General features: G+C 34.0%; 5 protein-coding genes across 6 annotated transcripts; 2 read left to right on the plus strand and 3 right to left on the minus strand.

Annotated features, from left to right (window-relative positions):
* The first annotated feature begins 462 nt into the window (after nucleotides 1–462).
* LOC112719780 (actin-related protein 2/3 complex subunit 1A) lies at nucleotides 463–6,837 on the plus strand. 2 transcript variants are annotated; one of them, XM_025770470.3, is made up of 16 exons: nucleotides 463–562; nucleotides 662–771; nucleotides 1,875–1,960; nucleotides 2,112–2,188; nucleotides 2,352–2,446; nucleotides 2,962–3,031; nucleotides 3,347–3,416; nucleotides 3,955–4,028; nucleotides 4,125–4,155; nucleotides 4,694–4,775; nucleotides 5,121–5,209; nucleotides 5,319–5,404; nucleotides 5,639–5,702; nucleotides 5,964–6,070; nucleotides 6,284–6,339; nucleotides 6,460–6,837. In XM_025770470.3, exons 2-16 carry the CDS (start codon nucleotides 702–704, stop codon nucleotides 6,528–6,530), a joined length of 1,128 nt encoding a protein of 375 aa, XP_025626255.1. In that variant the 5' UTR covers nucleotides 463–562; nucleotides 662–701; the 3' UTR covers nucleotides 6,531–6,837. The 2 variants fall into 2 exon arrangements, with proteins under 2 accessions (XP_025626255.1, XP_025626254.1); XM_025770469.3 differs by having other exon boundaries at nucleotides 562–771.
* Nucleotides 6,838–7,561: 724 nt separating this feature from the next.
* On the minus strand, nucleotides 7,562–8,674 carry LOC112723724 (zinc finger protein ZAT3-like). The gene has a single exon (XM_025775173.2). The coding sequence runs from the start codon at nucleotides 8,672–8,674 to the stop codon at nucleotides 7,712–7,714; it is 963 nt and encodes a 320-aa protein (XP_025630958.1). The 3' UTR covers nucleotides 7,562–7,711.
* Nucleotides 8,675–12,188: 3,514 nt separating this feature from the next.
* LOC112719781 (citrate synthase, glyoxysomal) lies at nucleotides 12,189–16,342 on the plus strand. The gene is made up of 14 exons (XM_025770471.3): nucleotides 12,189–12,743; nucleotides 12,888–13,068; nucleotides 13,248–13,333; nucleotides 13,416–13,520; nucleotides 13,628–13,690; nucleotides 13,913–14,022; nucleotides 14,222–14,341; nucleotides 14,490–14,565; nucleotides 14,668–14,741; nucleotides 14,835–14,955; nucleotides 15,199–15,296; nucleotides 15,395–15,518; nucleotides 15,776–15,907; nucleotides 16,020–16,342. The coding sequence occupies exons 1-13, from the start codon at nucleotides 12,486–12,488 to the stop codon at nucleotides 15,905–15,907; spliced, it is 1,548 nt and encodes a 515-aa protein (XP_025626256.1). The 5' UTR covers nucleotides 12,189–12,485; the 3' UTR covers nucleotides 16,020–16,342.
* A 609-nt stretch (nucleotides 16,343–16,951) lies between these two features.
* Nucleotides 16,952–19,999, minus strand: LOC112719782 (uncharacterized). Its single transcript, XM_072207873.1, is given in 10 exon segments — nucleotides 16,952–17,201; nucleotides 17,486–17,595; nucleotides 17,598–17,629; nucleotides 17,845–17,901; nucleotides 18,073–18,145; nucleotides 18,242–18,310; nucleotides 18,525–18,603; nucleotides 18,737–18,874; nucleotides 18,962–19,157; nucleotides 19,673–19,999. Coding segments are annotated over 9 exon segments (771 nt in total). The 5' UTR covers nucleotides 19,151–19,157; nucleotides 19,673–19,999; the 3' UTR covers nucleotides 16,952–17,177.
* Nucleotides 20,000–20,529: 530 nt separating this feature from the next.
* LOC112719783 (glutamyl-tRNA(Gln) amidotransferase subunit A, chloroplastic/mitochondrial) lies at nucleotides 20,530–24,614 on the minus strand. Its single transcript, XM_025770472.3, has 10 exons — nucleotides 23,984–24,614; nucleotides 23,216–23,527; nucleotides 22,858–23,037; nucleotides 22,656–22,750; nucleotides 22,440–22,515; nucleotides 22,221–22,298; nucleotides 21,901–21,994; nucleotides 21,760–21,809; nucleotides 21,418–21,531; nucleotides 20,530–20,988 (listed from the first exon to the last, which is right to left on the minus strand). Exons 1-10 carry the CDS (start codon nucleotides 24,515–24,517, stop codon nucleotides 20,896–20,898), a joined length of 1,626 nt encoding a protein of 541 aa, XP_025626257.1. The 5' UTR covers nucleotides 24,518–24,614; the 3' UTR covers nucleotides 20,530–20,895.
* Between the last annotated feature and the right edge of the window lie 144 nt (nucleotides 24,615–24,758).

The following is a 24,758-nucleotide window of genomic DNA, read 5'->3' on the forward strand; positions in this document are numbered from 1 at the left end:
GGGTTGGTATTAATCCAACGGCTAAATTTAAATTTATCAAGATCGGACGAACGCCAATAACTTCACAAAACCAAACTTCAAATTTAGTTTATAATACTAAGAATTCAATATGTTTATCATCTAATTTTAAATTCACTAAGTTTGGCATAATCTCTCTATACTCAATTAAGAGATTGTGGGTTCGAGTCTCCTATAAAAAAAATTCACTATGTTTCAAATCGAATCCTAAATTTTTTCTTTCCCACAATTTTAAATCTCCCATTTATGAATTGTAATTTAAAAAAATTATCTCTATATTCATAAAAAAAACACACTAATAATTTATAACAATGCATAACACTTAATGAAAATCCATTACCAAAAAATTAGCCGCAACGATCCCCAAACTAAAATTTTCTTGCGGAAAAAAAGTACTGTAAATATAAATAAAAATGATTAACTGTGGAAATTTTATAAGAAACAAGAGACACAGTCCATATTTTCAGTGGAATAGACAAAAAAATATTGAAAATGATAATGATGATGAATTGACGACAAAAACAGTGCCAAACAAACCCTTTCGGTGTGTCACTTTCATCTTCCTTCGCACGCCAACAAGCACTTCAGTGTTTTCTCTGTAGCATAGCATCTCAACCAATCTCTCCTTTCTTCTCAATTTCAGATCTCAATTCTCTCTCCCTCTCTTCAGCTCAGCACAGAAAATGGCGGTTACCGCGGTTCACCAACTAGCACAATGCATCACTTGCCACGCTTGGAGCGCCGATCGATCCAGTAACTCGCTCTGTCTATCTCTATGCTCTGTTTCTCTTTTCTCTTTTTTTTTGTTCACGATCGGAATTAACGCGATTTAGAGCTTCTGTGTGTGTTTTTTTCGTGTTCAACGAAAATTTATTCCACGGAAAATATAAGGTAGTTTGTTAATTTGTTTCTAGGTCTTGGATTGGCGGAGTTTTATAGTTTTGTAAATGGATTCTGACTCGATCTGATATTTGATTTTGTTCTTCGTTTCCGTTGTAATCCAATGAAGTATCATCGTGTTTGGTGGCGGAGATGATAATATCTCATGTTTCAGCTATCAAATCGTTTTGCTTTTGTAGCGATTAGATCCTTAAAGCTTGGGAAAAAATGTTTAAAGAGTTAGTGATTAATCGTGGAGAATGATTGATAAGTAGCTTTTTTTTTTTTCATGTTGACATCACATTTCTGTTTGAACAAGATTATGTTTGCCGGCTTATTTGAATTTTGAACAACTTAGTGTGCTTTCTAATTTTAGAGAATAGTGTTTTATATATATATAATGGAAGTGAGTTGAACTATTGTAGAAGGAATCTAGGATGTATAGAATTGAGCCCCATAGGTTTAAAAAAATGGTACTAAAACTGGAAGCTCTAGACCTAGGGCAATGCGTAGGTAAATAATGGATACATGTAGTGTGCGGAGTGAAATATGTTGCTTTGATATATGAAGATATTTGGAGGAGGAGGAAAAATAAGAAAGTTCAAGTTTCCTTCATGTTGTTTAGATGTTTGAGATCATCCTAATCTGTGTTGGAGTTTTGGATAACAACATGATAGCCCTTAAGTTTTTTTTACTGTCATTATTGTAGACACTCATGGATAGATTATGTTTTGGAATAATATTTTTCCCAACATAACCATGGCAAATGCACTTAACCTTGCCCCTCCACTAAAATCAACAGTATTTTCTGTTATCAAACACCAGTTTTGTGGCAACACAAGGCTAATACAGAAAGCCCTTTATGATAGCCATCCTTTACCCTTCCCTGACATTGCTTCCAGTCATACATATCTTGGTCATAATTTGCTGCTTCATGAATTCTTAATATATAATAATATATTAATATACTTTTGTAGTGGTTGCATTATGTCCAAACAACAGTGAAGTTCACATCTATAGATTGGTTGAAGACAAATGGGAAAAGGTGCATGTTCTCCAAAAGGTACCCTGCTAATATTCTTTCTCTGCTTAATTGAAATGATTTTGGTACTGATTTTATACTCTCCTTCTGTATGTCAGCATAGTTAGGTGAGACCTAGTTGGCTAGGGACTTTATAAATAGTTTCTGAGGAATTTGTTGCTTTTTTTTACAGCATGACCAGATAATATCTGGGATAGACTGGGGCGCGAGATCAAATAAAATAGTTACTGCCTCCCATGATCGGAATTCGTGAGTGTCTGTGTGATCTAGAACAATAGATCTCTCTCTCTCTCTCTCTCTCTCTCTCTCTCTCTCTCTCTCTCTCTCTTGGGCTTTCGGACATAATAGTTGTCAATTTCCTGTTTTCACTTGCATTGCAACGATTTAAATGCAAACCCTTTGTTCTCTGTAGATATGTCTGGAACCTTGAGAGATCAGAATGGGTGCCCACACTTGTTATCCTTAGGCTAAACCGGGCTGCTCTCTGTGTTCAGTGGAGTCCGAAAGGTATGAAGGATGCTGCCATGTCCTAGTAACTCTCTCAAGTCATGAACTTTACTGAGAGGAAAGAATTATTCAGAAAGTTTTAATTTATGCCTAGAATTAATCATGTTTGTGGTGGCTAAGTCATCTGAAATCTAAATCAAATATAGGTGTTGTTGCTTTTTGCATTTTGTGTAGGACTCAGATCTCTCTATTTCATTGCCTACATTCTGAACAGGTTGACTAGTTGTTTGCACTTATTAGATTTGTTGCAAGATTTTACAATGACTAATTTGTTGCCATAAACTAATGATAGTTAAATCCTGGTCATGTTTTTTCTGGTCCTATTTTATTTTAAGAGCTAAGACTATGGCGTGATGTTAATGTCAGAGGTTTGGTCCTCTACGAGGTCATTTTCCCCTTCTTTAACAAGTGATCACTCCTATATAACATTTCTTCTTGTTTTCCAGAATTATTCCATAGTTTTTGTTTTTCTGGTTCATTTGTTTTTAATGTGTGTCTAAGTTCTGTGCTAGCAGAAAACAAGTTCGCAGTGGGAAGTGGAGCCAAAACTGTTTGTATATGCTACTATGAGCAGGAAAACAACTGGTTTGTCCTTGCTTCTTTCATATGTTTTATTTTTCCATGCTTATTTCATCCTGGCAATGTAATGATTATGTTTTTCCATTTTTTCTTTTGGGCATACTTATGACTTTTCCTATCTTATATAAGTGCAACAGCTGCTAGAAGTAGAATCTGACATTGAAAATAGCTTTTCTGCAAATTCTAAACTTGTATGTTTTATGAGGTTAAAAGAATATCAAAATGTATACATGTATACCTTATTTAATTATTAGATGCTGCATGCTGTTTTCTGTTCTTATTCTTTATTTTGTTGATTTGTTTCCTCTCTTTTTTCTGCAGGTGGGTCAGCAAACTAATCAGGAAAAGACATGATTCTTCAGTGACAAGTGTCTCTTGGCATCCTGATAATGTTAGCATTCTAACTTACTTATTCATATGTGTTGAGACTTTCTTGTAATTTTACAATAAATAGAAGCTAGAACGCTTCCTTGTAGGCTTGATAAGCTTGTGGATGCACTTCCTTGCCATTCTGGAAATTCTTTCTAGTGATTAATAAATTATATTAATGGCTAATAGACAAGAAAACTACTTGTTACTCATAGATTATTATTATTAATCCTCAATATTTCAAACATATAAACTTAATTTATTCTGTATTTAGTTTTTAAAATTTTATTTAATTTATTGTTTCATCCAAATAGAGGATGATATAAACCATATTATTCAATCGGGTTGGTCAAAATGAAGTACTTTGAACTTTATATGTGACAAAAGATTAACTTGAAAACTCAAGGGTAAAATTATTAGACTATCATTAGCCTAGTTATGTTATATGCAACACTGTTAGCACGCTAGTTTAACAATCCAATGTTAGATCATTGTCTACTCTCGTTTAGAAACCTGTTTAAGCCGCATCTTATTTTATTTTATTTTATATTTTGCTGCAGATTCTGGTTGCATCAACATCCACAGATGGAAAATGCCGAATATTTTCCACCTTTATAAAAGGTGTAGATGCAAGGTATGATAACAGAAACTCTGATTATGGTTAACATTCCTATATTTTTTTTTCATGCTTATGTTATACTACTCATGTTTACATGATGAATTGGCACAGGGATCCAAAAAAAGAGTCAAGGTTTGGAGAGGTATTCAATATTTAACTCTTATTCCTCATGTGAATTCTTGATAAGCCTCCTCCCCAAAGTCAAGATATCTATCCTTTCTTTTATTGTTGATGAGGTTCTCAGATTTAGTGCCAAGTATGGTATTGACATATTAGGTTCATTGCTTAGGTATTATATTGATGTAGATAGTTGATGATCCTTATTCGCACAAATAGGAAGCTGAATATAGCACTTGTGAACTTAGTGAATAGCTGTGACATTAAATTATTTTAATTTCGTATGCATGCTGCAGTATATGAATTTCTTGTGAAGTTCATGATAGTTCATATCCTGTGGATATCTTATTGAGTACTTCTGAGCATTTTGATTTGATCAAATGATTGAATTCTTCTGAAGTTATAAGATCAATTGAGTTTTGGTTTCCTACATATTTTTCTTGTTAATACAATTTTTCTTCCATTGTATAAGTCATAAAAAGAACAAGAAAATAGATGAAGGAAATGGACAGATATGTTGCATTAGTGTGGCCTCCGCTTATAGTATATATCTTGTGTAACAGTTAATTGTTCAGCTTGATTTGTCATCATCTTGGACTTTTGGAGTCAAGTGGTCACCAAGTGGAAATACTTTAGCTTACGTAGGTGAGAATATTCTACTCTCTGGCTTGATATGCTGGCTAACCAGAATTGTTGTTGCCAGTTTTTATCTTTTAGTTTTGGATTTTGTTTTTCCAAAGTTAAGGTTGCTCATTGTGAGTTTCACTCAGGTTTAGTCATTTTCTTCATGCTTTAACAAAGAAGATTGAGAAGCATATACTTGTGTTGTCAAGTTTTCATGGTGCACAAATTTGATTAGTTTATCTTGCCTTATCTGAATTTTCTCAAAAATAATTATTGGAGCCAAACTTCTATCAAAGCCATGCAATTTTATTCATATATCTCTGTTATAATCTTTTGTGACCTACTGTATTTGTTGCTATTTTGCAGGCCATAATTCTGTGATATATTTTGTTGATGATGTCGGTCCTTCTCCTTTGGCTCAAAATGTTGTGTTCCGTGATTTGCCTCTCCGTGATGTGGGTCAGCATCCATTCTTTCTAAAGCATTTTCAATTTTTCAAGATTTTCGCCAATAATTTGCTGATATTTTCTTGAACTGGTGGATCCTTGTATGATATGTTTTCAGGTGTTATTTGTTTCTGAGAAAATGGTGATAGGCGTGGGATATGATTGCATCCCAATGGTCTTTGCTGCAGATGAAAGAGGAATTTGGTATGTGAATGCTCAAATACGGGTTTATAAGATTAGTGTCCAATTTGATTAGGCCAAGTCATTGAGGCTATGTCAACTTGTGTGAAATCTTACTAGAATTAGACATTAGTGGGGTTTTTCGTATATCAATCATGCTGTGAGTGGGAGATGTTGCTGTGTGTTGATTCGTCTTTTTTTATTTTCTATTTTTTTAACTTATATTTTGGTTATTAACTTATTATCACTTTTCTATAGGAGTTTTATCAGGTATCTTGGAGAACGGAAAGCAGTATCATCTGGATCAAGATATGGCTCACAGGTAACTAAGTTTCTTAAAAAGGATTGTCCAATATAGTCGTGAGAAACTGACATGTTTTGTTTTTTATTATTGACTGAATCCCTTGGGTATCATACCGCCTTTTTGGAGCCATATATGAATGCTAAATCAAGTTTTAGATAGATTGGTGTATGGCATTTCTTTGTTGCTATTTTATTTTTTTGTATGCATGTCATTGTCCTTTTTATGTTGTTAACACGAGGTTTGTCTCTCCCTTTTATCTAATTCTGTCTGCTTAATCAGTTTTCTGAAGCATTTGGGAAGTTTTATGGCCAAGCCAAGCTTGGAGTGAGCAATGATGCCGTCGAAACTTCAAGAACACGTGGAGTTGTACACGAAAACTGTATAAAGTATACATCTCCTTCGCGACCTTCTCTTACTTTCATTTGGTTGGTTATATAATATTATTTTCTTCACGAGACTCATATTAAAATTTTATGTTGTGGACTTGCTGCTACTCGTTAACCATAATACAATTTAACTAACAGTTAGATTCACGCATCTTATGTATTTATAAACTGTATTAAGTTCATTGATTTACTGTCGGCTTTCTGGGCTTGTAGTTCTATCATCCCTCTTAGCAGGCAAGGGACACAGATAAGGCGATTCAGCACATCAGGTTTGTGCAATGTGGATGATCTTCTGAATTTCTTTTCTTCACTCCTTTTATAATTCCATTTGCCAGTTTTGATTCAGCTACATTAGCTAAAGCCCTAAATCTTGTTCCTCAAAACTGCAGGATTGGATGGAAAAATAGTCATGTGGGATTTGGAAACTGAGCAAGATCTTTTGGAACTTTTAGTACATTAGTAACTTGTCCACATTTGGTGCCAAAATATCTTAGGTAATTGTCGCGTGCAGCATTATTATATACATACAATGTAGATTAAAGTTTTTTTTTTTTTTTTGTAATTTTATTTCAATAAAAGAATATCTAGCATTATCATAGCTAATATACGCGTGTAGATCTGTGAGTGAACTCTGCCAAGACCTTAGATAACAAGAAAGATGAAGGGTTGGGAAAAGGAAGAATGTTATGTGTATTATTTTGTGTATTTTTTTGTATTAAAAATTATTGATAAGAAATGAATAAAATTTTAAAATTATATCATGAAAAGAAGATTACGAAAAATGTATATAAAAGTGATTAAGAAAAGCTTAAACATTTCTATAAATATGATGACAAGATAAAAGACTTCTATTGGTATAAATTTTGTGTGTGTGATGCTCAACTTTGTTAATGATGAATGTGGAGATACTCCTTGATAACTCATAAGTTAATTGACTTACCATATATATTTTTCAGTTTTGTCGTTCATTAAAATACCATATCGGAATTAATATATTTTTCTAACAATATACGTTATTACATTTAAAGTGAAAATTAGAAAACTGCTATTTCTTTTATAAATGTTCATCGTCTATTTATTTCTCTTAAAATAAAGTTATCATTGACATAAAAAAAATAGTTATCATTTATTTTCTATTAACATAACTTCGGACTCGTGTGCTCCGCATAAGGTAAGAGTAATTTTCAAATTCCAGCTACAACATGGGTTTATTTGTGTTCTAAATGTAGAAAATAATTATGTGAATTTATAGACATAACATCCTGAATTATAATCAATCAGTGATAATTGTAGTTCAGTTCGAATGTTAATACATATGTGTTTTACAAAGTGTAAGAATAATGCAGATAAAAGGTAAAATAAGGGGAAGAAATCAATATTGAAACTTGATCAATATTGTAATAATGAAAGAGAATTAAGGAATGGATACATATATAGTGAGGAACATTAAGCAGCGCACCGTTAGCACTACATCAATTGTGTATGTGACTATGAATTAATAAGGTCAATTAGCTAAGTTTTTTTTTTTTTTTCCAAAGTCAATTAGCTAAGTATAAAAGATATATAACCTAAGATACACACAGCTGAAAAATAGGAAATTAAAATAATTAAGAATAAGAAATGAGGCAGGGTAGGCTAAAATTAAAGACCCAACCTCAAATCCAGAGTGAGTGTTGAAGAAGAGCAATGGTAGTAGTGTTGATCAATAGGAGCAGGCAAATTGAGGTCAACAGGGAGTAGTGTTGACGTTGACCCATCAGTCTCATCAATCTCAGCTTTCTCCCAATGACACCTCTTGTGTCCACCAAGAGCCTGGCCACTGGGGAACACCCTGAGGCATATGCTACACTGGTGGCTGGCGATGCCGTCGCCGTCGCCGTCGCCGTGGTCAGCATGCGCGAGGAGGTTAATGTTTAGTAGATGATCCTCGGTGGTGGTCCGAGTAATGGCAAAGCAGCCCTTGACGTTCTTGTGACTTGCTCTGTGCCCTCCCAGTGCTTGATGAGATCCAAACACTCTCTTGCAACTGGAGCACTCAAATTCTTTGTAATGATAAGAATCTCCACATTCCACTATCTTCACTTCATTAGACTCATCATTTTTAACCGTCTCCCTCCCACTGTTCGCTAGCAGCAGGAGACACGTGGCAACCTCTTGATCCTCCACTGTGACGCCGCTCGTGTCTAGTGGTGGTGGGATGAGGTTCCGAGGAGGATTTATGCCTCGCCACGGCCGCTCAGGGTGGCACCGCATGTGGCCATAGAGAGCCTTCCATGACCAGAATTTCTTGCCGCACTGGGTGCATGGACGCGTGATCTTCGGCGCCTCCTCCGAGTCTCGGTTCTTGTTACCTTTCACTCCTTCTTCTTCCATTATGCTTATCAGTTTAGCGCTCTTCTTTCTAGGTTTACGGCACCGAGTAAGAGATGATGATGATGAAGAAGACGACGAAGGTGCAAACTCAACACCGACACTTCCAACCGCAACCATCAAGCATGAATGATTTGAGTCCAGAGAACCTGAATCGGCGGCGAAGGAAGAGTAGTTGTTAATGTCGTTCATGCCTGGGATTCGTAAATAGCAGTTGTTGCAGTTATATTGCATTTGTTATTGTGGGTATGTATATATATATATGCAGTAGCAGGAAAGCAACTCCTTTGAATTTTCAAGTATGGAGACAATGCAAAAGGCATGTGTTGAATACAAACCCACTCGTCCCTGGCGGTTACTGGCAGTTACTATACCTCTCTCACACTTTGAATTGGCAGTTTCTTCCTAGTTTCATTATTTCGTCTCCTTTTTTTTATGCACGTGTGTAAAATATTTTAGTACAATTACATTTTGACATGATCATTCATTAAAAAATTAATTATTTTTATATTATGTAATTAGATGTACGTGTAAAATTATTTTAATAATATATTAAAATTAGATTTTTTATTTTAAAAGAAAAATACCACTATAAGTTTTTTATTATTTCAAAAGAAATTTAGATAAAATTGGTAATTGATCATGAGATGTTATTTTAACAGTAATGTTATAATAAGAATTTAGTTACAATATAAAATAATTTAATATAAAAATTTAATCATGTATTGCAATATTATCATTTTTAAAAGTAACGAATATTCAAATTTGTTATTTAAAAATTTATCTAAATACATGAATTTCATTTAGATAACTATATATTATATATCATCAAAACAAAACTCATGTAATAATATATACAATTTGAAAGGTGAAAACTCATATTTGAAATTATTTAAGAATTATTAGTTGAATTTATAAATTTGATTAAATTATCATTTAAGTATTTTTAATTATTAATTTTATATAAAAATAATTGTATGTGAGCCTTCATCTTTTTTAAATTATAATCAATCACTCAATTATATATAATTTATGGCTTTAATTATTATATATTGATTGTCTAAGAGTTTTAAGCTACTATACTTAAATCATTTGTATAGCCATGTTATGATCATTGCTAAAGATTTAGGGGTTGCATATGGTGAGGAGTTAGATAGAACAATTGAATTTTTTTGGATGCCTTTTTTGATGGACAAAGCTATAATTTGGTGACACTGATGGCAGCAACAACAACAACATTATAGCAATTTGATGCTCAGTACAATGGTGAAATAGCAATTAAGAGTCTTCATCAGAAATTCTCTGTCTTCTTTGAAAAGACACCGGCAATGCTTATATATGTCCAAGTGTTCCTTCTTGGCGAGCTTTTAGTTTTATGACTCCATGCACAAGTGCACTTTGGATTTAGCTTAATTGTCTCACATTTTTCCTTTTTTAATTATTATTATTAGGACTTTGTTAGATAGACAATGACTTTTATGATGAATAATAGACTATAAAATTGGTCAAATAAAGTAAAAACATACTACACCTCAAATTATCCACCTAAATTTTAATATTAGAATAACTATTCACACACCTAGTGAATTGAATATCTGATATATCTATTGTTTACATTGTTTAATATTTTTATTGTTGTTGTTATTAATTGCAGCAGGGCAGCATCAATAACATATAACAATTTTCGATAGGGCAAATGTAGTCATCAAATGGATCAAAGCAGGGAATTGTGAATACCATATAGGATATATCTATATTTTTTAGAAATCCCTTACCTCTGTAGTTTTTATATGTAATCCAACAATCAACTATTAATTAATTCTTGTACATTTTGGATAAATATCTATATTATATAATTTATTTTTAATATATATTTTATATAAATAATTAATTTAATAATTAATTATTAAATTTAGTTAACATGTATTTTTAAGTACATGATAAATTTAATATTAGTGAAAAGTTTTAAGTATTTTTATTTAATAAATATAAAATAAATATATTAAAAATTTAAATTTTTTATATTTTTAATAATAATTTTTTATTTTATAATCTTCACATGTGCCTTAAAAGTATGATAAACTCTTAATTATTTATAGAATAAAGGTCTATATCCAAGTCATAATCCTAACAAAGTTCAACCAAGTATTTTAAATTCACACGCGCACGCTTTCACTATCATCGTTTCTACATCCAAGTCATAACCCTAATAAAATCCAATCAAATATTTTACATTTACGCGTGCACATTTCACTGTCTTCGCTTCTTCTTTGTTATCTTTTTCTTTTGTTATTATCATCACCAACAATACCAATATTTTGCTAACATATTTATTAGTTCTAATTTCTTCTGGTGCCATCATTAAATAATTTCAGTTTATTTCTTAGTTTATTTGAGGTTCATTTGGATCCAGAAATGAATTCGATGTGTTTTTGTTGACGATTGAGTCTTTTTATTGCTTGTTCAAATCCGAACAAATTTTTGATTCATTTGTGAATAATTGAGGTTCACTTGATGCTGCTGATAAGTATTGACCAAATTTTTATTCTTTAGGTAATTTCGAATCATTTCTTAGTTTAATTGAGGTTCATTTGGATCAATAAATGAATTCGATGTGTTTTTGTTGGTGATTGTGTTTTTTTTACAACTTGTTTAAATCTGAACTAATTTCGATTCATTTGTGTGTTAATTGAGGTTCACTAGATGCTGCTGATAAGTATTGATCAAAATTTTTATTCTTTAAGTAATTTCGATTCATTTCTTAGTTTAATTGAGATTTATTTGGATTTAAAAATGAATTCGATGTGTTTTTGTTGATGATTGAGTTTTTTTGGCAACTTGTTCAAATTTAAACTAATTGAGATTCACTTTTTTTTTTTGTTTTTTAATTCTATTGAGGTTCACTTTATACTGATAAGTATTGACTAAATTTTTAGCAAAGAAAAATGAAATTATTCATTATCACTTTATTCAATTGTATTATATTTCATTTCATTCCATTCAATTTGTCTTAAAAGTCATCCCAATTTTTAAGACAAATTGTTCATCGACAACACACTTGGATTGCAAATGAATCAAAATATTATTATAATAACACCATTGTATAATAACAAATGAACCGAAAATTGTACATTTTATAAACTCAAAAATTCCTGTAATTTCGGTGCATTTATGAGTTAATTGTATTGCAATCATTATGTAAATCCAGTGCATTTGATCTTATTGTCCTGTATAATTCAAAACTTTTCTTTTTTCTCCTCATTTTTCGATTCGTCTTCTTCTTTGTCATTTTTTTTCTTCATCTTCTCTTTATTTTATTTTTTTTAATTCTTCTTGATTTACTCTCTTGAAAAAAAATAAAACAAAAAAAAAATATCAAACAAAAAAAGAATAAATGACTGTAATAACATGAAAAAGAAAAGAAGAAGAAACAAAAATAAAACGCACCAGCACGTATATACATGCTATGTATAATAAAAATATTTTTTGTTAAATTTAGACAAATTTAATTAGACTTGATTGTCAAATGTATAGGAACTCTTATTTATATATTCGTATTATAGTTGTAATTTTTTCACAACACTTGAAGGGAACCAGAGAATCAAATGAAACCATGGTTCAAAAGTCAAAACCATGTCATTTTGGTGAGAAATGAGAATCATGCACTACCATCAGCTATTCAACAATAAAACCAGAATTCAATACTTTTAACAGCAAGTGATAAACTGCGAAGTGGAGTTTAAATGTTTAATAACTATTAATAATTACTAGATTCTTAAAATTTCCTCCATTATACACATTGTATAAATATTTCATTGGCTCTTCATACTTTTCTTATTATAACCCCAAAAATTGGAACAGATATAGTAACATGCGGCATGACAAAAATGATCCATATGCCATGGCACACTCTTCTACGTAACTCTCAATCCAATCATCATCTTCTTCGTATTTTTATTCTTCCTTCCACACTCTTCTCTTCTCACCCAATCCTCTCTCTCTCTCTCATCATTTTTTTGCTTGCACTTCACAAAATTCGATACTAATGTCTGCCACCACCTTCACCTCCGAATCATCGCATGTCCACGTGGCACGTGACCGTTTGGCCACTCTCACCGCTCACCTCCTTCCTTCCTCTGACTCTACCGCCTCCGAGGACCTTCTCCAGCCACTCCAGCTGTCTGCTCCGGCAACGGCGACGAGCCTGAAGGGGACACTGACGGTGGTGGACGAGAGGACTGGTAAGAAGTACTATATTCAGGTGTCTCCCGAAGGCGCCGTCAAAGCCACCGACTTCAAGAAGGTACCATTATCCCTGCAATCAAAACTCCGATTTTGAACAAGTGTTAGTAACCATGGCTAATTCTCCCGCCAAAACTGAGAACGAAGGAGGAATTGGAAGTTGTTTTTGTAATATTAATTAAATTATTTATTTATTTAATTGCAGATATCGGTTGGAAAGAATGACAAGGGATTGAAACTTTATGACCCTGGCTATTTGAACACTGCACCTGTTAGATCAACTATTTCTTATATTGATGGTGATGAAGGAATCCTTAGATATAGAGGCTATCCTATTGAGGAATTGGCACAGAAAAGCACATACATGGAAGTAGCCTACCTCATAAGTAAGTTTGAGATCCAGCCAACTGTGTAGAGTAATTTGAGATGTGTAACTGATTTTTATCCGGTTATGGAGTTTTCCTAAGTTGCAATAGTATCCGTATAGTATTATTCACTGTATTATTCATGAAAACTTTTTTCGTCAAATTTATTTCTCTCATAAGGTTGATTCATGTGTCTGTAGTGTATGGAAATTTACCTTCTGAAAATCAGTTATTGGATTGGGAGTTCGCTGTATCTCAGCATTCAGCTGTACCACAGGGAGTTTTGGTGAGCCTTCTGGTTTTTCTATTAATGCAAGATTCTAGATTTTTAGATTTGTAAACAACTGATTTCTCTTTTGTTTTTGTAGGATATCATACACTCAATGCCACATGATGCTCATCCTATGGGTGTGCTTGTTAATGCCATGAGTGCTCTATCTGTTCATCATCCTGATGCTAATCCTGCACTCAGAGTAAGTAAAAGGAAACAAAAACAGTTTCCCAACTTTTCAGCTTTTCAACATTTTTTCATCTAGCTCTGATCATTTCTTTTAAAACCCTTTATCATACTTCAATGCAGGGTCTTGATGTTTACAACTCAAAGCAAGTCAGAGATAAACAAATAGCTCGGATTATCGGAAAGGTTTGGTCACTCCATTCTCTCTATTTTTTTGTCAGTATCTGTGGTTTGTAGCTTTTACTTATGTGTGCTGAATTAGTTATTGATTTATTCTGAATGCTACCTGCCCTGGCTAAGTTTGTTTCCTCTGAAGTTCTTGTGTAGCATTCATGTAATTCTATACTTATTATTTGGAATTTATCTTATTACCTCTTTGGCAATATCATTTTCCCTTTCTCAATGCAGATAACAACAATTGCTGCAGCAATTTATCTCAGAATGGCAGGACGGCCACCTGTGCTTCCATCCAATCAACTTTCTTACACAGAGAACTTCCTATACATGCTTGATTCTCTGTATGTCTAACTGTTGTTTCTGTCAGAGGAACTGCGTTATTTTCGGTTTATTTTCCTTTGTGATCTCATTATTTAAACAGGATTGTCATTTATTCTTGATGATAGAATGGTAGTAACATACTAGCTGATTTTTGTTATGCTGAAGCTATATCAGCATCGGGTATGACTGAAATAAAATGTTCAATGTGTTTAACTTCAGAGGCAACCGCTCATATAAACCGAATCCCCGGCTAAGTCGTGCACTGGATATTATTTTCATCCTGCATGCTGAACATGAAATGAATTGTTCCACATCCGCTGTTCGGCATCTTGCATCAAGGTAGACATATTCCTACTTCAGCTGATATTCTTGCTATTACACCATATCGAACGAGCTTTCACACTGGATAGAACTTTTTCTGAATAGTGATCTTTCAGCAAAAGAAATCATTCTGTTCTAGATTGCTTAATGGTTACCTTATTTGCAGTGGTGTTGATGTATACACTGCTGTTGCTGGTGCTGTTGGAGCTCTATACGGACCTCTCCATGGTGGAGCTAATGAGGTAATATAACATTGATGAGATTCCATGATCATTTTTATTTAGCATGTTTCTTATTTGGGAAAAAAAATGAGGTTGTGATATATGAATTGACATTTGATGCAGGCTGTTCTTAAAATGCTGAGTGAAATTGGAACTGTTGACAAAATTCCAGAGTTCATTGATGGTGTTAAAGCAAAGTGTGTATTATTATTAGTATTATTTTAAAGATCTTCTTTTTCTTGTATAACTTTTGTGCCTTCTACTTTGTGTTTTGGATGCTATTTCTCCAGGAAGCGAAAGCTTAGTGGTTTCGGACATCGTGTTTACAAAAACTATGATCCCAGAGCAAAGGTCCTAAAGAGACTAGCAGAGGAAGTGTTTTCCATTGTTGGCCGGGATCCTCTTATTGAGGTGTTCATCTTTTAATATCTTACTCCATCTATTTGCCGTCTATTTTATTATTCTTTGAGTAGGAGATGGTTTGATCAGGGGTATTAATACAATATCAAATTCTACATTTCGAAGATTTTGCTGCAAACTATTCTAGCTGTTTTGTATCTGTATCTGAATGTTATTCAAATTTAAAGCACTTCAAAAGGTTTCAATCTAAAATCAAAACTTATTAATACAATATACAATTTTTTGATTGTGCAGGTTGCAGTTGCCTTGGAGAAGGTTGCACTATCTGATGAATTTTTCATCAGAAGAAAGCTATATCCAAACGTTGACTTCTACTCTGGACTAATTTATAGGTAAAGCTCACCAGGTTTTTCTTTCTAGGGAGCATAAGATAAGGTTATCCCTCCTAATATATGTTACTAGGCTTTAGCTAATGCCTTTATGTGATCAGGGCCATGGGGTTTCCACCTGAGTACTTTACTATTTTATTTGCTATCCCTCGAATGGCTGGTTACTTGGCGCATTGGCGAGAGTCTTTGGATGATCCTGATACGAAGATTATGAGGCCTCAACAGGTTGTTTACTTTCTTCAACTCATTTCTTCAGTTATGGTTTTCTTAGACATTTGAGATATTTAAAATATAGCACAACCATGGTTGAGGGTAAGAATCAAATTGGCCTAGTTGTTAGTATCCCATTAGTATATGAATTAGTTTCTTCTACGTTTTTCTATCATCTCTGATTACCAGTACTAACAGTGATATCTGTTGTGGATGATTTTGGATTGCCCCTAGTGTTCTCCTAATGTCACCTTAATCTATTTCATGTCCAGGTTTATGTTGGGGAATGGCTGAGGCATTATGCACCAATCAAAGAAAGAACAGAATCAAGTAACACTGACAAGCTTGGCCAGTTGACCGTATCGAATGCCTCAAAGCGGCGGCTCGCTGGAACTGGGATATAGGTAATATATATAGTTTTGCTAATGACATTGCCAATATATGATTTTCACTCCCTTTGTTCCAATATATGTCTGTTAAGTTCTAAGAAAGTATGTTTTATTGTTTTCTGTACAGTTATATTTAAAACAGAGGGAGTAATTCTTAAAGGTTCCAAAGTCTTTTATGGCTTATATTGCCTAAGTTTTACTATGGCTAAAGCAGAATGAGGCAAGAGACCTCAGGAGGATGTATCTTCATAAATAATGCGGCCAGTTTTGTATTCTATTCTAGTAGCAGAATAATGATAGCAGGATTTGCAGTTCCAGAGGGATCAATCAATATATGCCAAGTAACATTTGTGGATGGAATGAAATCAAACTCGTTAATATTCTTGGTTTTGTGATCATTTTATTTTACATTATTGGTGATATAAAGAAGTTCCATTGGATTTTATTTTATTTACTTTTTCATTTATTATATCCTACTAGATTTGCCATTTTTTCCTAATTAGTGCCTTTATAGAATTTGTCTAAGACACTTGAGCAATAAATAAATAATAGTAAAAAGATAAATCCTTTAATTTTTTGAATGCATTTCACAAATGCTTAAGACGCTTGTTAGTATTTTGTTTTCATTTTATCATTTAATTTCTCTCAACTCCACTTCGATATATTTTAGGAACAAAATAATTTGGACACAAGACAAGTACCTCAAGTAGTTCCCTATATCTATTCTATAGATGTATATATATATAGAGATATTTATGCGTGTCATATGACAAATGTGATGACTGATGAGGCCGATTCAATGACTTCAGGCAACAGAAACATGTTTACATTAAAAAAAAAAAAAAAAGAGTCGAATTTAGGGATTACATGCTGATTAAGATATGTTTAAGCATCACGTAAGTCACAAAAACATTTATATTTTCTTGAGGGTGTCCAAGTCTTCAACACTTCCAAGAGTGCAACAGCAATAACGTGGTTGTTGGATACTTGATGAAATGAAATGGTATAACCTAGTTATTCAAAAAGTCAATACTAAACCCTTATACCAGATATTCCTGACAGGACAATATTGGTAACATTTCAAATAACTTTCTTAAACATTTTCACTTTCATTCAATGTGCTTTAAGCACATAACTTTTCTCTCATACACATCAAGGAACTCACCTGTCTAAGGCAGAGTCATTGCATGCCATGCCTTCAGCATGAAAGAGAAGGATCGCATATATGATGAGTTCATGTAACATCCATTGTGTCCTTCCTTCCGTTTCTTTTTATCAGTCACTTTCACTTTTTGGTACAATAATGTATCTGGATACAAAAAGTGTACATCATTGAATAAATGTATACGATACAAATTGGTTACACAAACTTTCTGCCCATGATATTCTTATGCATCTCCCTTCATAAGTAAATATTTTTTTCCATTTGTTTTGCAGCTAGATCATAAACTCATTCGGTATGAAGATGCTAATTTCATTTATGTAAGAAACACATTACATCAACTACCATGCATGCCTCGATGCAACTTATGCAATAAATACAACAAAGAAAAGTAAGCCATTTTTCTTAGCGTTAAGATAGCTGAAACTAACATTACAGTTTAAAAGCAAATAATGATCCATAGCATTGCCATCTCTCACATAATTTGCTCCTAAAACATCCTTCTGATGGATTTGGGATCTTTTGATGTTGAACCAATTCCAGAAGTACTTCCAGTCCTTATAATGCTTGTTGAACTGCAGAACAACAAGCAATGGAAGATTGTTTAGAAAAATAAAAGGAGAACAAAAAAAGGGAGTGAGGATTGAGATAATTATTTTGGAAGCAATAACTAAACTGTTAGCTCCTGTAAAAGTATTACAAACACTACAAATTGGGTAGATGTATAGCCAAAAAACAAAGAAAAATGCTTAGAAAAAGTTTCTAACCAAAAAGTTGCTGTCATATATACCTACTAGTCCTCTGGAAAGTATTCTTCTTCATCACTGCAAGATTTTTCATCTCATGACTGTAAAAGAAGAAAAGACAAAGGGGTCAATATTTATAAGATAAAATTGTACAACAAAACAACCATAATTATATTACTAATTTATTTTGCCCAACTTATGATCATTGATATGACCAAAAGAAATTATTATAAACCTTAAGGCCCCTGCTTCCATCCAGCATTATAAGTTACCTCTTTAGAAATTCTATCTTTGATTTCTTCATTATGTTGCTCTTCAAATTTGACACATTGTAACCTGGTCCATCTACAACAGATCCTCAAAGATTAAACAACATTTAAAAGTGCAACCTGATGAAACATAAATAAAATATAAAGCACAATAGTAGACTGAACTAGTTACCTCCCCAGAATCTTTTTTTACTTGAAGGAGGAGTTTTAGTGCACAGCTGTACTTGCCTACTCTGTTTTTCTACAGAATTCCAATACATTGTTCATCAAGCTAACAGTTAACATGTATGTTTATCAAGTTATATTAGCATTTTGTTTGGATAAAACAAACATGTATGTTAAAAGGTTGAGAAAGATTCAAATCAGGTAGACAAAAGGATATTCACGTTCAGCAAAGCAGGAAAGGCAAGGAAAACTAAAACAAGTAGCCAATAATGCACACACTAGGAACATACTTGCATCTTCTTTCTTGTACAGATTCCTGATTCGATTAGATACTTCCTTCTCAGCCTCGGCTATTTCTTTCTGTTTTGCCTGCAGAGAGTTAACGTAGTGAGCGCGGCTAACAATTTTTATTGAATACACCCCATTCGTCTAAAATATAACCGAGTCGAACCAAAAAGAATTATGATAAAGAAATCAAAGAATGACCAAGTAAAAAATTCACCTCGTACAACTGCTTCCATTTAAATGACACTTTCTTTTCTCTCATCCTCCTCATTACTTCCTTGGAGCAATTTGACCCGTACTGCTTTTCAAAGAATCCTTTCCATAACTTATCAGTCACCGGACTCAAATCAGCTCCCTGCATAGCATATTGGGAAATTAGACAAACCATTTCACCTGGTGATAGCTCCATACATAGTTGACAAAAACGAGAACCTTAACTTACTTCGCTTGCCTTCTCCACATGCATCAACTGATCAACCGTGCAGTGTGGCAAAATTCGCTCGAGCAGGTGTAGATCGACACAACCAACATTTCCAAGGTATCTTATATTATCTATTATTTTCTGAACACAGAGATCAACCAGGGATGGAAGTTTCCGCGCAGGTAATTGAACTTCGCCTTTTCTCATCATAATGACACTGATAACCAAGAAAAGAAGAAGACTATAAGCATTCAAACTAATCATGAAAACCAATAGAAACTAACCTCTCATGTTCTCTTCCTCATATAACATCCTTCTCTTCTTGTTAATGAAAATTTACTTCTATTAGAAAAATATTGTAGATTCATATATACATGCATAGAATTGGATTCTCTCAATTGAAAAACTCACTTGATGACGTCAAAGATAAATTTTCAAGACAGAAACAAAGATGAGAACTGAATACGGTTCCATTAAGAAATTCACATTTACTATTAATTCATATCATTAAGAAACAGATGATCCGTGGAATTATTCATACTTCCACAATTTTGGCTAATAAATCAGTGGGAAAAATAAAAAGAGAGAGAATTGTTATTTCCTTCTCCATTTTTTTTTAATACAATTTTCGAAAGAACATTAATTAACAAGGATGGATCACAGATAAAGTAGATCATCAAAAACAGGATTCCAATTCATGAAAGATACAACGAGATTTGGCTAAATGCTTACATAATCGATCGAATCTAGACGCGATCCGAACGAAGGTGGATCAACGAATAAGGTACGGGAACCTCGTCGCCAAATCGAAGGACGAACGAGGAGGGAGAGAAAGAGAGGAATCGGAACACGCAGAGAGGAAGATTCCAGGGAGCGTGAACTCACGCGGTGTTTTGGGTGAGCTGAGGATGCTAACGTGCGCCGTTGGTGAGTCTTAACTCCTAACTCAAACGCACAAAAGGCACAGTTTATATTATAGTCTTTTAGATGAACTTTATTGGGATAAGGTTGGGTTTGGTTTGTTGGATACTCGTGATATGGGTAAGATTTCATTCAATTGTTGCATTAATTTTTAGATTTTCATTAAAGTATATTGAATGTAGGTCTTTTTTTCCTTCAATTATATAATTTGTGATAAAATTAGCTAATATGTGTATAAAATTATCGATTTAAAAGGTTTTTATAAAAAAAATATAATATTTAAATTTTTAATATATTTGTTATGTATTTATTAAAATAAAATAATTAATTTTTTTACTAATAATAATCTTAATATTATTATTAAAAGCACATATTAAATAAATCTTTTATGATAAGATAGATTCTTAATTTAAAACATTATGACATTATGTTACCCTAAAAAAACTTAGGTATCTACCAACTTCACCAATGGTGGTTACAAATTTTTCTCATTCAAGGCATAGTATCCAAGCAAATTTAAAAATAGGTAGAAATGAAGTTAACTTCATGTAAACTTGACAGTTAAAAGTTAAATAATTTGACAGATTTGATTTGACTAAATTGTTATCTAACCGCTCTTAATTATCAACTTCACATGAAGTTAACTGCACTGATTTTTACCTTAAAAATTTCTTAATACTTCTTAATACGAAGTAGTTACATTAACCAAATTTTTTGGAAAGTGCTAAACAACCATTTGCTTCTTTACACATAAATCAACCTAACACAGTTTTACATTGACCAAATTATAGCTGTTGGGGGTCTTTCATCAAAAACCAAAAATGCTGGTGACACCCCATTCACCATATCAAAAGCTAACTAAACGAATCTCGCATTGCTACTGTCAATCATATTCCTTAAGCTACTAATTTGAATCATTGAATGCCACCAGCATATAGTACTGAATTGCCTTAAAAAAAATACTTCAACCACCATATTGTCATGAATTAATGTAACTTTTTATGGATCACCGAAAGGTAGAAGGATCATTTATACTAGCTTGCAATGTCTTCAGCTATAATTGGTGGAACAAATCTGCAATTTTCAAGTGTCTGCTCAAAGATATGTCCCACTCTCAGAAGCTCTTCCTGCAAGACCATATAAAGGATGGGGATCCAATTATTCATTCACAAGAATAAAATTCGACTCATCTCTTTAGAACTGATAAAGCAAAGACACTGCAGTTTTTTTCTTATTGTCGGACAAGACCCAAGTCATACACACAAATTTCTTATTTGCAATTAGCTTTCTGGAAACATGTTGGATTTTATCTCAACAAAAATCATAAAAAACACAACTTTTAAAATGGTTTAAATACTTATGTCCCTTGATAATTGCATAGCAACAAGAAAACAATTCTGTTTTCCGTTAAGCTACATGTAGGAAACAATGAAAATGCATCAAATCATGATTCATGTCTATATGAAATGATGATTGATAACGGGAATAAAACTAAAGACAATATCCCTGATATCCATCAACAAGGAGTTGAGTGCAATAGATAGAAAAAGTCATACCTCACCAAATGCTGCACCAATCATTTGTAGACCAATAGGAAGCCCGGCAGTCCCACCCTCAACAAATCCACATGGCAAAACCAAGGCGGGTAGTCCAGCTAGGTTAACATTTACCTGTTGAGAGAGAGAGAGAGAGGGCCAAAGATTATGGTTAGTGACAGGTAAATGAATATTAAGTACCTAGAAATAGAAATTCAGACAATATCAAAGAGGATGAACTCTTAATTGGTGACTTTATTCCACTAGGCGATTCTTTTTCTCATACTAAGAATATTTTCCGGGTAAATGCTAACGTAATAAAAGTAAGAGACGGAAATCAAACAATAACATTGAAATGCTTACAGTCATGATGTCTCCCGCATACATGGCCAAGGGATCATTTTTCTTTTCACCTTAAAAGGTCACAAGCAAATAGACAATTAATAATGCAGGCAATGAAATGCAATCGTGACAAAGCAATAAGATGCAAATGTAGATGCTTACCAATTTTATAAGCAGGTGAAGGAGCTGCTGGTGAAATCAGGATGTCATTTTGATTGAGTGCTTCTGTAAAGCTATTCCTAATTATGGTTCTCACCTGTGAAAATATAGTCATAAATATTTTTTCAAAGATTCTAAACCGGCCTATGTAGATGAAATTTAGACATGAATGCAACAGGGAAAATAAATAAATAAATAAGAAAATCCATGAGCGTATCTATCATACCACGTATCCCTATTTCATTGCTTAGACTTTATAATACACAATGGGAAATGGACCAAATATAATAGTTATAGCAAAATGAATAATGCTTTAGCAGTACCTGCTGTGCACGTTTGTAATATGCATCATAGTAACCAGCCGAAAGGGCATATGTCCCCATCAAAATTCTCATTTTGACCTGAAATATGCATTTAAAATTCATAGCCAGCTTTTAAGAGCAACAATGAAAATTTTAGACCATCCCTTTCATAGACATATACAAAGCTGCCAAAAACCCGTAGATCACCAAATTTGAAATCTAGGGAGTAAAAGGATGTACCTCAGAACCAAATCCATTAGCTCGGGAACTTCCATAAAGAGAGTCAAGCTCATCAGCATAAACTTGGTTTCCATATCTAGATAATAGATTAGAAAAAGGAAAGGGGGGAGGAGCAGGTGTCAAACCCGACAAAACAAGAATAAAGAGCATAGAAGAAAACATTGTGGAATGCGTGTTTTTATCTCGGAGGGAGGCCATGGAGCATTTAGCTATCACCTGATACCATCGTAGCGAGACAAGTTGGAAGATGATTCAGATGAAGCAAGGATATAGTAGGCTGGCAACCCAAGGGAAAAGGATGGAAGTGAGACCTGTACATTTAAGAGCAAATGAATGAAACATACTAAAAATATAATTGTGCTAACATAAACTTATAAAGAAGCTATAGGTACGAACTAAGTAAAATGATGAGAAGGACCTCATTTACAGAGCATCCTAATTCCTCAAAATGGGAAGCAGCAGAATGAATTGCAGAAATTACTCCAGCATCAACACCGTCACCAATGGTTTCACGGATCAGACCAACTCTCAGACCCTTCAAGGGCTTACTTTCAAAGGAACTAGCAGAGACAAAATGAGACAGAAAGTTGGGCACATCCTGAGAAATAAATTTAGGAATCGGCTTAGTAACAAGAAATACATAAATAAACACTTGTAATGATTTTGGCAACTGCCCATCTTATAGACAAATTATGCCAATACCTTTGACAACTTCAGCTAACAACAGGAGATTAGATGGGCTATAACAATTATACCAAATATAAAAGAACTCTTACTTGATTACTTGAGGTGGCATCAAATCTATCATGACCAGCAATTGCATGAAGGAGAATCCCGGCATCAGCGACTGATGAACCAAAGCAACCAATAGTATCAAGTGAAGACGCATACGCCATAAGTCCAAATCTTGAGACACGCCCATAAGTTGGCTTCAAACCTACAACACCGCAAAAAGATGCTGGCTGTCTCACGCTTCCACCAGTATCACTTCCCAGTGATACCACACACTGCCTGGCAGAAACTGCAGCTGCCGATCCTCCTGATGATCCTCCTGGCACCCTAGAAAGATCCCATGGATTGGCTGTGACCTATTGAATGAACATACGCATCACCTGAGTAAACCAATCCCAGTTATAAATGGGCCATAGCAAGAACACTAGAATCCAGACAACATAAAGCTTAGCCAAATTACACCACATCCATGAGTACCAGCAATGCAACCATGGTCTTAGACCCATGGTCTCAATTCGGAAACCTCAACAATAAAATTGAGCTTAATTTCTATCTGCAGTGAAGTTTATACTCACTATCTCAAAATGAAACTAAAAAGAAAATGGTTGAGAAAAAGTTACACAATTCATTTCACCCAAATTGGAACATAGAAAGAACAGACATAGACTTAAATCCGCACAATTAAAACAAAATGCAATGCAATACAATACCATATAATTAAGTATGCTCAGCATGAAATTAACTATAAGCTAGTTATAGAAATAACAGAATCGCAAATACTTGAAATTAAACATTAAAGAAAATTGAAGAACCTGAAATGCAGAACCTTCAGTGGTGCTACCCATACCGAACTCATCTAGATTGGTCTTTCCAACAACAATGGCGCCAAGCTCCTTCGCCCTCTTTACGGCGGTTGCGTCGAACGGCGGCCGGTACCCTTCGAGAATGCGTGACCCGCCGGTGGACGGCATATCAGCAGTACAAATGTTGTCCTTGACGGCCACCAGCACTCCGGCGAGGGGACCAACATCCTCGCCGGCGGCGATGCGGCGGTCGAGTGAGTCGGCTTGAGCTAGGAGGTCGGAGGGGTCAGGGAGGTGGAGGAAGGAGCGGAGGTGAGGCTCGGTGAGGTTGAGACGGTGGAGGTGGGAGCGGAGGAGGTCGGCGGCGGAGAATTGGCGGGAGAGGAGAGAGTGGCGAGTGGAGAGGATTTGGGAGTAGGGTGGAGGTGGTGAGGTACACGTGGCGGGTTGTGATTGGTTTAGGGTGATAGAGGCGTTGGTGGAGAATGGAAGGAAGCGAGGGAGGCGAGAAAGTGGACGTGGGGTTTGGAGTGTCAATATCATCTTTCTCCCTTTCTTGTTCGACCCAAGACTTCAGAGTGAACAGGATAACAAAGGATGGGGCAAATGTCACCAACTCTTATTTTTCTCCTTAAAATTGTTTTTTTCTTCACTAGCTCATTTGTTATTGTAATAATACTTGAGAGAAGTTCAATGTTAGTAAAATTTATTATTTTTAATCAGTATTTTTAGCTACAGTCATGTTACACAAGTCTTTTTTATTTATAAGTCTTACAAGTTAGAC

Source organism: Arachis hypogaea, chromosome 11, assembly GCF_003086295.3.
Source record: "Arachis hypogaea cultivar Tifrunner chromosome 11, arahy.Tifrunner.gnm2.J5K5, whole genome shotgun sequence".
Lineage (NCBI taxonomy): Eukaryota > Viridiplantae > Streptophyta > Magnoliopsida > Fabales > Fabaceae > Arachis > Arachis hypogaea.